We start from the raw sequence: 12,981 nt of genomic DNA, 5'->3' as shown, positions 1-12,981 counted from the left end.
GTTTCGGGAGTGTCATTATAGTTCAAATATGAAGTCCACTCTTTTTTAAAATATTTAATAAAGTCTTCATCTTTAAGTAGTGATATATTAAATCTCCAGTTTTTTCTTGGCGTAGTATTATTCTTGTGCATTAGTGTTAAAGATACAGGACCATGATCGCTGACAGCTATAGGGTGAATCTCAGTGTCTGAAATGTCGTTCAGCAGTGAGCTGCTGACCAAAAAATAATCCAGACGAGAGTAGGAGTGATGGACATGTGAGAAAAAAGTATATTCCTTACTGGTGGGGTGAAGGGAGTGCCATGCATCGCAAAGACCAAAGTCGCTCATATACTGTTTGATTATATTTGTGGACTGCCAATTACGCTGAGTTCCTGTTGTATTGAGCCTATCCATGTCTTCATTTAGTCCAAGGTTGAGGTCGCCTCCAAGAACAAGTGTGCCATCTAAGTGTTCAGAGAGTGCACTGAAAAAACCGTGAAAGAATGAGGGATCATCAACATTTGGACCATATACACTTGCAATACATAGCTTTTTACCACGTATAGATAGTTTAATGATTAAGAATCTGCCTCCCCCCACCGCAGGGAAAAGGGAAACACCACCTGGGTCTGGGTGCAGTTCCCCCCTCCAGGGGCGGGGGCACCTAGACCTGGTTTGTAGAGTACGCTTGGGGAGTGTGATCGTGTGTACAACGTCTCTTTATGTCTGTCTCCACGTTGGTTGAGTGTGGAGTAAGTGCATATGAGAGCATGAGGGTGGGAATGGATGTTTGTGTCTGTGTGTGCCTGTATGTCTGTGTCTATATGTCAGGTTGGGTGTCAGGCGCCACCTCTCTGGGGACATCTCAGGCCCTCCAAGGTTTGGAGGCCTATCTCCCCCTACCACCACTTCCCCTGCCAGTGGCGGACCCCCTCAGACATCGGTGCGTTGGTGGTTCTTTGTGTCCGGGGATGGGCGTCCAGGTACACACCGGCTCACTCCTTGGCGGCTGCTTATCGGGGCCTGGAGCCTGGGGCTCGCTCGGGCCACTTCGGAGGTGGGGTGCCCCCGGCCTCTCGGCCTGGGGCTCGGTCACTCAGGCGCAGCTGGCTGCCGGCGGAGCTCACGGGCGCGTCACTGCAACCCCCCCTGGCTTCTGCTCCGCGGCTGCTGAGTGAGCCCTCATCTGGGACTCTCCTCAGCTCTTTCTGGGACAGTGGCGCGGCTGCCCCTCTGTTGGTCTTCCTTGGTCTCTTGTGTTCTGGGGGCCTCTGGATGTCTGGAGTTTTGATCTCCTCCATACCTGCTTCATACCCTGGAGGACGGGGCTGTGGCCCCCCCACACCCTCTAGCAGATTATTACATGAAGGAACCTTTTAAAAAAACAAAAAACAAGCGCGTCCATGCTCACAGGTGTACACACGGGTGATCACACCCACAAACTACACCCTTTTTGGCTCCTACCTCAAAGCACACTGTGTTCTGTTGATCTTATGTGCTGCACAATAATGTTTAATATTTAGTATTTACTGTCATATTCCCATATATCATTGTGATGTTGTTTATTCTATTACTCTTGTTCTCTTCTGCTTGTTTTCTTTTTTCTTTCTCAGCAGGTGATCCAGGTGATTGATATATGCATTTTTTTTTTCTGCCCGTTCTGTTGGTTTTTGTTTTTTGCCCTTCTCCCCCGTCCCTCTTCTCAGCTGTTTCTCTTTCCCTCTTTCTTTCTCCCCTTCTTTCCCCCAGTCAAGTCTGTCCCGTATTCAGTAAGTGAAAATAAAATAAACAAACAAAAAAAAAAAAAAAAAAAAAAAAAGGAATAGTAATTAGTTAGATTACTTGTTACTGAAAAAAATAACACCGTTAGTAACGCCGTTATTTGTAACGCCTGTATTCACATCACTGGTTGCTGATCACCTTTTCAGACGCACAATGTTGAAGACGCACATACTGTGGTCTTCTTGTCAGGTAATCAACAATCCAGGACACCAGAGAAGCATCCACCTGCATCGCTGTTAGCTTATCACCCAGGAGGGTCGGCCTGATGGTGCTGAATGTACTGGAAACTTCAAAAACATGACCCTCAGTAATCTGGTCCAGATGGGTGTAGGCATGATTGAGCAGATAGATGATGGCGTCCTCAGCTCCAAGATGTGGTTGGTAAGCAAATTGAAGGGGATCCTGATGTGGTCTTACTATGGGTCCGAGCTGGTCCAGGATGTCTTTCCAGGGTCTTCATGATGTGGGATGTCAGTGCCACAGAACTGTAATCCTGGGGGCCACTGGGACATGGGGTCTTTGGTACAGGGACGAGGCATGATGTGTTCCACAGCACTGGGACCCTCTGCAGACTCAGACTCAGCATGAACAGTTTATGAAAGACTCCACAAAGCTGGGGGGCACAGGCCTTGAGGACGCGGGGACTCACTCCGTCTGGTCCAGCAGACTTACCTGAGTGGAGTCTCCTCATTTGTCTTTGAACCTGGTCATGAGTGAAAGTGACAGGTGGGGGTTAGGAGTGGTGTGGCTGCAGACTGCAGGCTGACTACAGGTCAGTCTGCACGGGGGTGAGCATTCACTGCAGTGTCGAAGCTGTTAAAAAACACATTCAACTTATTAACTCTGTCCTCAACACCCCCCAGCTCCTCTGCTGATGGATGACCTGAATCCACTGATTGTCTTCATGCCACTCCACACCACTCTCGCTTTTGCTGGAGTTTCCACTCCAAGGGAAGAGAGAGGTTATTCTCCTGTAATTGTCCTTAGCCTCTCTGATCTTGCCCTTCAATAACACCTAAATCATTCTCACCTCCTCTTTATTGCCCACTCTGAAGGCCTTCTTCTTGTCATTCAGAGGAGCTTCGATGTCACTCACCCACAGCTTGTTTTTTGAGTAACAATGGACAGTCTGAGTTGGGACAATGGAGTCGGTGCAGAAGGCTATGTAGTCACTGATACACTCAGTAAGCCCACTGATGGGAAGAGGAAGGCACAATACAGTAAGGCACACATTAGAGGACAGGTTGCAAAGTGCTTGAAAGTAGCGCAGTAGACTTAGTCTGAACACAGAGTCTCTGTATTCACATGAGTCATTCAGATGTGTTTGTTGTTACAGAATTACATTCACTTGAATGTTTTGTTTTGGGGGGTTTTTGCCAACTTTCCAACCCTGCAGATATTCTGGCTCAAAAATGTAACAGACAGGAACATTTGATGAAAGTCTGATATGCATGTTTGTGCCGTACGATGTCAGTACGATGGATAACAGTAAATAGAAAACGTAGCAGGAAAAAGGAAAAAAAATAGGAGCTTGTTATGGGGAGCAGGCGTTTGTGTCTTTCCAGCATTTCCAGTGAAAATTGATCCTCCCAGTTCATTTCTTTTGTTTTTTGTTAGTTTTTTTTCACTAGTTCGTTGTTATTGAGCTCAGACAGTAAGTAAAGTCTATTTAATAAGTGCTTTTCATAGACAGGCAGTCTGCACAGAAAGGGTAACATAACCAGAATGTTAAGTAACAAAATCAACAATATAAACAATACAAAAGGTTACATGTACATAAAAATGTCAAATTAAAAAAAACAGTAGATACAGTGGAAAGTTATTTGGTTTGGATTCTGCAGTCCCACAGAAGATTAGGTCATCTCAAAGTGATTATAAATCTGATATTGTTTCTCATATATCTCTGAATGTGGTTGAATCCAAACTATTTTTAATATTCTGATTTTCCTGTTGGAATCCCGACAGCATTAGATCAATGAAAATAAATATAGCACAGACCTTAGAGAAACTGCTGTCTGGGTTAATTCAAGTCCAGTGACCAAGAGCATGAACAGGTTTGCTTATTGTTGCATTTTTTGTTCAGGAAAACTTAGCTGGTGAAACAAAACAGGACAGACGATTAACAAGCCCCTAAAATTAACAAGTGTCCAATGTCAGCCTCTTATATAGCCTCAAACAGAGTTTCTGTCTGATTTAGTGCTCAGCTCAGATAAAATAATTATTGTGGGTGATTTTAACATCCATGTAGATGCTGAAAATGACAGCCTCAACATGGCATTTAATCTGTTATTAGACTCAATTGGTTTCTCTCAAAATGTAAAAGAACCCACCCACCACTTTAATCACACTCTAGATCTTGTTTTAACATATGGCATAGAAACTGAACATTTAACAGTGTTTCCTGAAAACCCTCTAATTTGAGGTAATCTCAAAGTGTAATTGTTACAGTCGCTGACCTCTAGTGGCTCTGTGTAGGAGTTTTTTTCTCCTTTTCTTGTGTTGCAGTCCTGCCTCATGAGCCACAGCTGAGGTGTGTTCCAGCTCGTCAGCCACGGCATATAGTCTGCCACGTCCCCCATTTTTGCCAGAGCTGTGAGCTGTAGTGTTTTGAGCAGCAGGTGTGTGTGTGTGTGTGTGTGTGTGTGTGTGTGTGTGTGTGTGTGTGTGTGTGTGTGTGTGTGTGTGTGTGTGTGTGTGTGTGTGTGTGTGTGTGTGTGTGTGTGTGTGTGAGAGTGAGTGAGTGAGTGAGTGAGTGAGAGAGAGAGAGAGAGAGAGAGAGAAGGTGAACTCTGTGAAACTTTGGTTTGCTTCTCTTTTATTGTAAGCAAAGGTGTGCCCTTACTGTGTTAATTAGTTCATCGTTGTGGAAGCAGGTAGGGGTTCTCTGCCATTTTTGTTTCAACTGTTTTCTCCTGTTTCTGTTAGACAGGGAGCTCAGCCATTGTATTTTGTTTTGGTTAGTGAGTACTTGGTTTGATTTCTAGCTAAAGGGGGTGTTTTGTTTGTTGTTTTGGCCTTGGAGACCCTGAAGAAAAGAGCTTCCCTGTGTTTATTTTTACTGTAGTAGTTTTGGGCAATAAATCATGTTTAATGACATCTATTCTCCGGTAGTTCATGTGTTCTCTTTCACTTTGTGTTACCCCTCACCCCAGTCAACACTTCATTTTTAAGTGGGGCGTAACAGTAATCAAAGGTAATCTCATTTCCTGATAACATTTACATTTACAATATAAATTCAAATTCAAATTTTATTTGTCACGTACACAGTCATACACAGTACGATATGTAGTGAAATGCTTGGACAACTGCTCGTGACCTAAAGAAAACAAAAAAGGAAAAGGCTATGAATAAGATAGGAAATAAATATGAAAAATTAAAAAGGGTAAATTTAACTAGGAAGGAATAAAATATAAATTAAGGTTAAAAATGAAATAACTGTACAACACAAATTAGAATGAAGGGTAAATTTAACTGGGAAGAATAAGATAAAATATATAAATTAAAGTTGAAAATAAAATAACTGTACAACAAAATACACAATATAGAACTATATAAGAATGTATGAAGAAATATAAATAAATATATACACAATAACAGCAGCTGTACAAGTATTAACCGGAAATGAAGAATATAGTGACCAGTGTTGTGCAAAACCAAAGTCCAGAAAGTCCAGTGTGTGTGTAAGAACTGTATGTGTGGGTCAGTACTGTGTGGTGGTGTGATTGAGAGACCGTATCGCCTGCGGGAAGAAGCTCCTCCTCAGTCTCTCTGTGTTGGTCTTCAGGGAGCGGAATCGCTTTCCTGACCTCAGCAGAGAGAACAGTCTGTTGTTGGGATGGCTGAGGTCCTTCACGATCTTCCTGGCCTTGGTCCAGCACCGCCTGCTGTAGATTGAGTGCAGGTCAGGGAGCTCGGAGCGGATGGTGCGCTCAGCTGACCGCACAACCCTCTGTAGAGCTCGTCTGTCCTGCATGGTGCTGTTCCCGAACCAGGTTAAGATGTTTCCCGTCAGGATGCTCTCTATGGTGCAGGAGTAAAAGTTCCTGAGCACCTTGGAGGGCAGTTGGAAGTCTCTCAAGCGTCTGAGGTGGTAGAGACGCTGTCGGGCCTTTTTCACCACGGTGTTGATGTGACAGGACCATGACAGGTCCTGCGTGATGTGAACTCCGAGGTATTTGAAGCTGTCCACTCTCTCCACTGGGCACTCGTTGATGACGGGGGTCTGGTAGTTCCTCTCCTGCTTAGTGCTGAAGTCCACTATCAGCTCCTTTGTCTTACTGACGTTTAGAAGGAGGTTGTTCCTCTGGCACCAGTTCTCCAGATTCCTAATCTCCTTCAGGTAGGCCGTCTCGTTGTTATCAGAGATCAGGCCCACCACGACGGTGTCGTCAGCAAACTTGATGATGGTGGTGGAGCTGGTAGTGGCCACACAGTCATATGTGTACAAAGAGTACAGCAGGGGGCTCAGAACACATCCCTGGGGGGCTCCAGTGCTGAGAGTGGTGGAGGCTGAGACATGTCCACCCATCCTTACTGCCTGTGGTCTGCCAGTTAGGAAGTTGGAGATCCACTGACACATAGATGAGCTGAGTCCCAGATGCTCCAGCTTGGTGGTGAGTGTGGAGGGAATTATGGTGTTAAATGCAGAGCTGTAGTCTATGAAGAGCATTTTAACATAATTCCCCCTTCTAGTGTCCAAGTGAGTGAGTGATGTGTGGAGGAGATGAGAGATGGCATCGTCTGTGGAACGATTTGGACGGTAAGCGAACTGTAGTGGGTAATTGATTACACTGGGCAGGGAACGGGCAGCACGGTGACACGGTGGTTAGCACTATTGCCTCACGGCAAGAAGGTCCTGAATTCAATTCCACCATCAGGCTGGGGTCTTTCTGTGTTGAGTTTGCATGTTTTCCCATGTTTGCCCGGGTTCTACCCAGGTACTCCAGCTTCCTCCCAAAGACGTGCACTCGCGGATAGGGTTAATTGAAAAATCTAAATTGTATGCGGGAGTGAATGTGAGTGCGAATAGTTGTCTGTCCCTGTGTGTTAGCCCTGCAACAGGCGACCTGTCCAGGGTGTACCCTGCCCTGAAAAGGATCAGCGGAAGCGGATGGATGGATTACACAGCAGTGGGGGGTAGAGTTCATCACAGTAGATGTCTTTCTGACTTAGAAATATGGTATCTAAGCAGATTCTTCCTCTGGATGGCATTACCTTGGCCTCCAGTAACACTGTGAGGAACCTTGGAGTCATTTTTGACCAGGACATGTCCTTCAACGCACATATTAAACAAATATGTAAGACTGCTTTCTTCCATTTGTGCAACATCTCTAAAATTAGAAACATCCTGTCTCAGAGTGAAACTAGTTCATTATTACTTCTTTCATTATTATCAGGAAGTCCTAAAAACTCCCTGAAAAGCCTTCAGCTAATCCAAAATGCTGCAGCAAGAGTCCTGACAGGGACTAGAAAGAGAGCAGATTTCTCCTGTTTTGGCTTCCTGTTAAATCCAGAATTCAAAATCCTGCTCCTCACATACGAGGTAAGTAAGTAAGTAAAGTTTATTTATTAAGCGCTTTTCACAGACAGGCAGTCACAAAGCACTGTACACAAATATTAAAATAAACAATACAATCAATAGACATTATACACAATGTAAAGGATCAAATGCAAATAATGCAAAGAATATAAAATACATAGATCAACAAAAGGCTTGTTTGAACAGAAAAGTTTTTAACTGCTTTTTAAAAGAATCCACAGAGTCAAGCAAACGTAATTGTAGTGGTAAACTATTCCACAGCCTTGGTGCAACAGACTGAAAGGCTCCGCCCCTTTTGTCTTCAGTCGTGTATGGGGAACAACCAACAGACTCGGAGTCTGTGAGCGGAGACGGCGAGCAGCAGAGTATTTTATAAGAAGCTGGGATAAATAATCTGGGGCCATTTGGTGCTCTGTATGTTAAAACATGAATTTTAAAGCGAATTCTAAACTCTATTGAGAGCCAATGTAAAGAATATAAGATGGGAGTAATGTGAACACGCTTGGTAGAACGAGTTAGAAGTCTGGCTGCTGCGTTTTGTATTGCCAGGAGGTGAGAGAGAGTCTTAAATAATCAGGCCCCATCTTATCTTAATGACCTTGTAGTACCATATCACCCTATTAGAGCACTTCGCTCTCGCTCTGCAGGCCTACTTGTTGTTCCTAGAGTATTTAAAAGTAGAATGGGAGGCAGAGCCTTCAGTTTTCAGGCCCCTCTTCTGTGGAACCAGCTTCCAGTTTGGATTCAGGAGACAGACACTATCTCTACTTTCAAGATTAGGCTTCAAACTTTCCTTTTTGCTAAAGCATATAGTTAGGGCTGGACCAGGTGACCCTGGATCCTCCCCTAGTTATGCTGCAACAGATGTAGAACAGCAGTCCCCAATCCCCGGGCCACAGACTGGTACCAGTCTGTGAGTCGTTTGGTAGGAGGCCGCAAGTGTTGAGGCTCAGGGGTGAAATTTATGGTTTTCAGGGTTTTCAATCATTTTTTTATCATTATTGTTTTTGCCTTTTTTATCGTTAACTCTGTTTCCCTGAGTCTTTTCCCATGTGTTATGAATAAATACTTTTTTTGGGTACCGGTACTAGTTTTATTTTGTTGTATTTATCTGCGACACTGGTCCATGGCACAAAAAAGGTTTGGGACCGCTGGTGTAGCCTGCTGCGGGATACCCAAGACGTGTTGTGTTTAAACATCACACTGTATTGAATCATATCTGTTATTAACCTCAGTCTCTCTTCCACAGCATGTCTTTATCCTGTCTTCCTTCTCTCACCCCAACCAATCACAGCAGATGGCCCCGCCCCTCCCTGAGCCTGGTTCTGCCGGAGGTTTCTTCCTGTTAAAAGGGAGTTTTTCCTTCCCACTGTCGCCAAAGTGCTGCTCATAGGGGGTCATATGATTCTTGGGTTTTTTTCTGTATGTATTATTGCAGGGTCATCTGTACAATATAAAGCACCTTGAGGCGACTGCTGTTGTGATTTGGTGCTGTATAAATAAAATAAAATTGAGTTGAATCAGATATGCTTAATTTTTGTATGTATATATGAAAGAGAGAAAGTCTGAAAGAGCTGCTTTGCTTCTGGGTGTGTGTTTTCTGTTCGTGGTCGCTGAACTGTAACAACTATGATTTCCAGAAGATGGCGCTGTTTGACAGAGCATGAATATGGGAGTTCATTGAGATGACTTCGGATACACAACAGGTAAAATGAAGCATAGTGTTGCTGCTTTATCGCACATGTTTGAGTTTATAAATGCAAATTGTTTACCGACTTTTATTCTGAAATAACCTGGGACAACACTCTATTTTTGCAACAGTTTTGTTTTAAACGAGATAGCAAAGAGTTAATTGGCCTTGAAAAATCAAGACATCACAGTCACATTAATGTGTGTGACTGTACTAGTAATACAGTCACACACATCAATCATTTTCAATGAAGAAGGAGGAACATGAAGTTAGCATTCAAGTAGTTTAGGACCAAAGTTCTGTGAAAAATGTATTCCAAAGTCAGTGCTTTAGGAATTAAAAGGGAAAGTAGCAGCCAGGTGCCGAATGATAATTAAATAGACTTGAATCATGTATCCTCTGCAAGTGTGACCACCTTTATAAAAGCAGACTTTCTTGCTGGTCTGGTGCATTCAGGTATGTGTTGTGAATGCAATGCCAGATTTTCTCCAGGAGTGGACATCCTAGAAAGTTTACCCCAAGTTCAGATCAAGCAATGCTTAGAAAAAATACATTAAAAAAGGGGGGAGGGGGGGGGGGGGGGCAGCTAAATCTCAGACTCTACGGGTTTTAGTTACCATGATAAATGTGCAGAGTTATGACAGTGCAATCAGAAAAACACTGAATAAGTATGGCTTGCTTGGAAGTGTTGTGAGAAGAAAGCCTCATCTTTTGAAAAAGAACATGACAGCACAGCTTACATTTCTCTAAAGTTGCATGTGGAGAAACAGCAACCACTTCTGGTCATAGTTTGGTCATAATGCACAGCACCACACTTGGAGTACATTAACTTAAACACGTCATAGCACCTCTCAAGCATGGTGGTGGAGGGGTGATCATTTGGTTTGATTTACTGTCACAGGGCTTGGGCACCATCTTATTTAGTTGAGTATGAATTCTATTTGGACAAAAGGATCCATGAATGTGAGGCCTGTCTGACAGCTGAAGACTGGGCCAACGGGACGATGATCCCAAGAAAACCAGCTTATCTCAACCAGATTAGCTGAAAAATAATCATGGTGTCACAATGGCCCAGTCAAAGTCCATACCTCAACCTAACTGAAGTGTTGTTGCAGGACCTTGAAAAGCTGTGCATAAACGAATGCCCCCCCAGACTACAATGTACTGAAAAATACTTATGTTCCTCAACAACAGTGTGAAAGATGAAGTCAGACAGCAAACAATTACTTCAAGTTATTGCTGGTTCTAGAAGTCACTGAGTTATGGAATGTAATAGTTTGTCACAGTACTCTATTTAGTCACGTGAGAAACTCCAGGTCCACAAACACATGCATCTATCCATCCATTTGAGTAGCTTCTCAGCTCCCTCTGAGCAGAAGAATGCAGAGCACTGCATCAGCTCAAGATTATCATCTATATTAAGTGTATGCTTAAGGTTCTGTATGATCAGTGTTCAATTGTAATTTTACTGCAGCCTTTGTTACCAGGATTTCATCCTTTCGTGTTAGCCCTTTACTAGATCACAAGCTATCTGAACTAAGTGACACAAAAATAAAACTGAGGAATGAAAACGAATACTGTTTTTGACTTGGGAAGAAACAAAATACGATATTTAGGGAATATGCTGCCTTTTGTTTCACATTGTTTATAGCGTAAGTTATGTTACTAAAATTATATATAACTAGACATTAATAATGTAACGATGTACAACTTGAAAACTATGAAGGCATTCCTGAATGTTTATGAATATTGAAGCGTCCCAATTAATTTTACCTCGTGTAATCAGATTCGACCCACGCAACAGGTTGTGGTATTATTTTGAAAAGTCAAACAGGAAGCAAAGTACTATTTGATCACTGACAGCTTTGAGCTAAATGACTTGTGAGAGACGAGTGGGGGAGTTTCCAGTACGCGGTATGGAAGCGGCTGTGGCAGCAGTGGCGACTGCTTCCCATCCTTCCACGTCCCTCTTTCAAATCCCGGCACACCGCTGCCGGTACACGCCGCTCCTTCATATCTCCGCCTAGAACTCCTGTTCTGACCTGGACTACACTGTCAGTCTTACATCACTTTTAACAGCAATTCGCAAAATCGGAACTTCACTGGAAGCTACAGAGTAACACTTACCCTCAAGTTCTGAATGACGGGCGGTCGATTCGACTTTGATGATGGGGGGACCTACTGCGGAGGGTGGGAGGATGGCAAAGCCCACGGCCACGGTGTGTGCACCGGACCCAAGGGCCAGGGAGAGTACTCTGGCTCCTGGTCGAACGGTTTCGAGGTAGTTGGCGTCTACACCTGGCCCAGTGGGAACACGTATCAGGGTTACTGGGCGCAGGGGAAGAGACACGGGCTCGGGATTGAAACCAAAGGGAGGTGGATTTACCGAGGAGAGTGGACTCATGGGTTAAAGGGCCGTTACGGAGTCAGGCAAAGCGTAAACACGCCGGCCAGGTACGAGGGTACCTGGAGTAACGGCCTGCAGGACGGGTATGGCGTGGAGACGTATGGTGATGGAGGTAAGATAAAACGGTGCACAGGTGTTGACTGTTCTTCAACCAAACTCCCACAATAACCAAAGCACCCTTTTCTTCTGTACAGTAGTTTATCTTACACACTATGATAACGAATTTGTGTGTGTGTGTGTGTGTGTGTGTGTGTGTGTGTGTGTGATGTGACAGCACACTCTGGAAACCCCCACCTGGCCTGATCAAAGATACACCAACCAGCCCTCACGTTGAACATAAAAAACAACTAAAATGCTAATATTTAATTGTTAATGTGGCCATAATGTGTCCTCTGTGATAGAACTACTCACATGCATGTAAAACAGAAGTGGCCCATGTGTCCCTGAGCCCATCATGGATGTTTTGCGGCTGCTCTGAAAATGGGGATTTTAAATGGTGGCAGTTGTTTCATTCTAACCCAAATCAAAGGGTGATTAAAGGATTGCGAGGGGACATCAGGTCACACATAATGTTTTTGTCACCATCAACTAAAATGCTTGTGCTTACTAGTGATGTTCCTAGCCACTAATTTCTTTGTTGACTAACCTACCAGTGTAAAACTAAGGAACACTCAGTGAGTTAAATGTGAAAGCTGTTTAATAGAATATGTCAAAAACTGATAACAAAGCCGTTTTAAATCACTGATCACGTTCTTCAATAATGAATCATGCTGTGCCTTATCAACGTTACATGTTATATTTCTGTGAAGGTTCTCAGTCATCCAGGTCATCGTAGTCTAAGGAGCTTGGAGAGACTTCTGGACTTCTTTAAATTGCTTGAAGACGTTAGGGGGTCCATTGTCCCTCCCACAGGGCTTAAATCTGGGACTCTCCACCATTTGACCCTAGATCTGAAGAAGCTTCTCGGATGAGAAGTGAAGCGTCTTCAAGCAACTTAGAGAAGTCCAGACGCTTTTCTTTCCAAGCTCCTTAGGTTACATGTTATACTCCAGACGATGAAGAAGAAAAACACTTAAAACAAACAGATGTTAAATATGAAAACATGTTACTACAGAAGATGTTCACGTATTACTAAAATATGACAAATTAACCACTGAAAAACTCATAAATTGTGACGGAAAAGTGTGCCATGCATTATGAATGATGGACGATGTTTGAAAATCCATGACAACGCAATAAATCATCCTGCCATTTTCTTCTGCTTATCTGAAGAAAATTATCCCTATACCACACCTTCTCATTTAATGTTTTTTTTTTTACTTTCATGTCTATTTACATTGTAGATTCTCACTGAAGGCTTCAAAACTGTGAATGAACACATATAGTAGGGGTGGGTTTTGATTATCGATTTATCAATTAAAATCACTTCTAGCTTGGATAACGATTCATTAAAATCCTGAATTGATTTTTTTAATATAAATTTATTTTACTTCATGCACAGCTCTCTAAAAATCTGTTTTCTGCATTATTCGCTTGCTTACTACGCACCAGTCTACCGTAGTTTACAGGCTGTCGGCCGCTG

At 43.3% G+C, this 12,981-nt stretch overlaps 1 protein-coding gene across 6 annotated transcripts in view; it reads left to right on the top strand.

Moving 5' to 3' along the window:
* The first annotated feature begins 10,887 nt into the window (after positions 1 to 10,887).
* Positions 10,888 to 12,981, top strand: part of LOC101473907 (junctophilin-1) — a 43,469-nt gene continuing 41,375 nt past the window's right edge. For all 6 annotated transcript variants that reach the window (XR_013094384.1, XR_002721396.3, XR_001168050.4 and 3 more), the window contains exon 1: positions 10,888 to 11,511. Coding sequence is in view for 3 of the 6 variants with exons in the window: in XM_023154100.2 (XP_023009868.1) it covers positions 11,133 to 11,511 (379 nt within the window). In the remaining 3 variants the exon portion in view is untranslated. The remainder of the gene's footprint in view (positions 11,512 to 12,981) is intronic.

The sequence above is a fragment of the Maylandia zebra genome, linkage group LG18 (genome assembly GCF_041146795.1).
Source record: "Maylandia zebra isolate NMK-2024a linkage group LG18, Mzebra_GT3a, whole genome shotgun sequence".
NCBI lineage: Eukaryota > Metazoa > Chordata > Actinopteri > Cichliformes > Cichlidae > Maylandia > Maylandia zebra.
The sequence above is the reverse complement of the archived record's forward strand: the minus strand, read 5'-3'. Positions and strand labels throughout refer to the sequence as shown.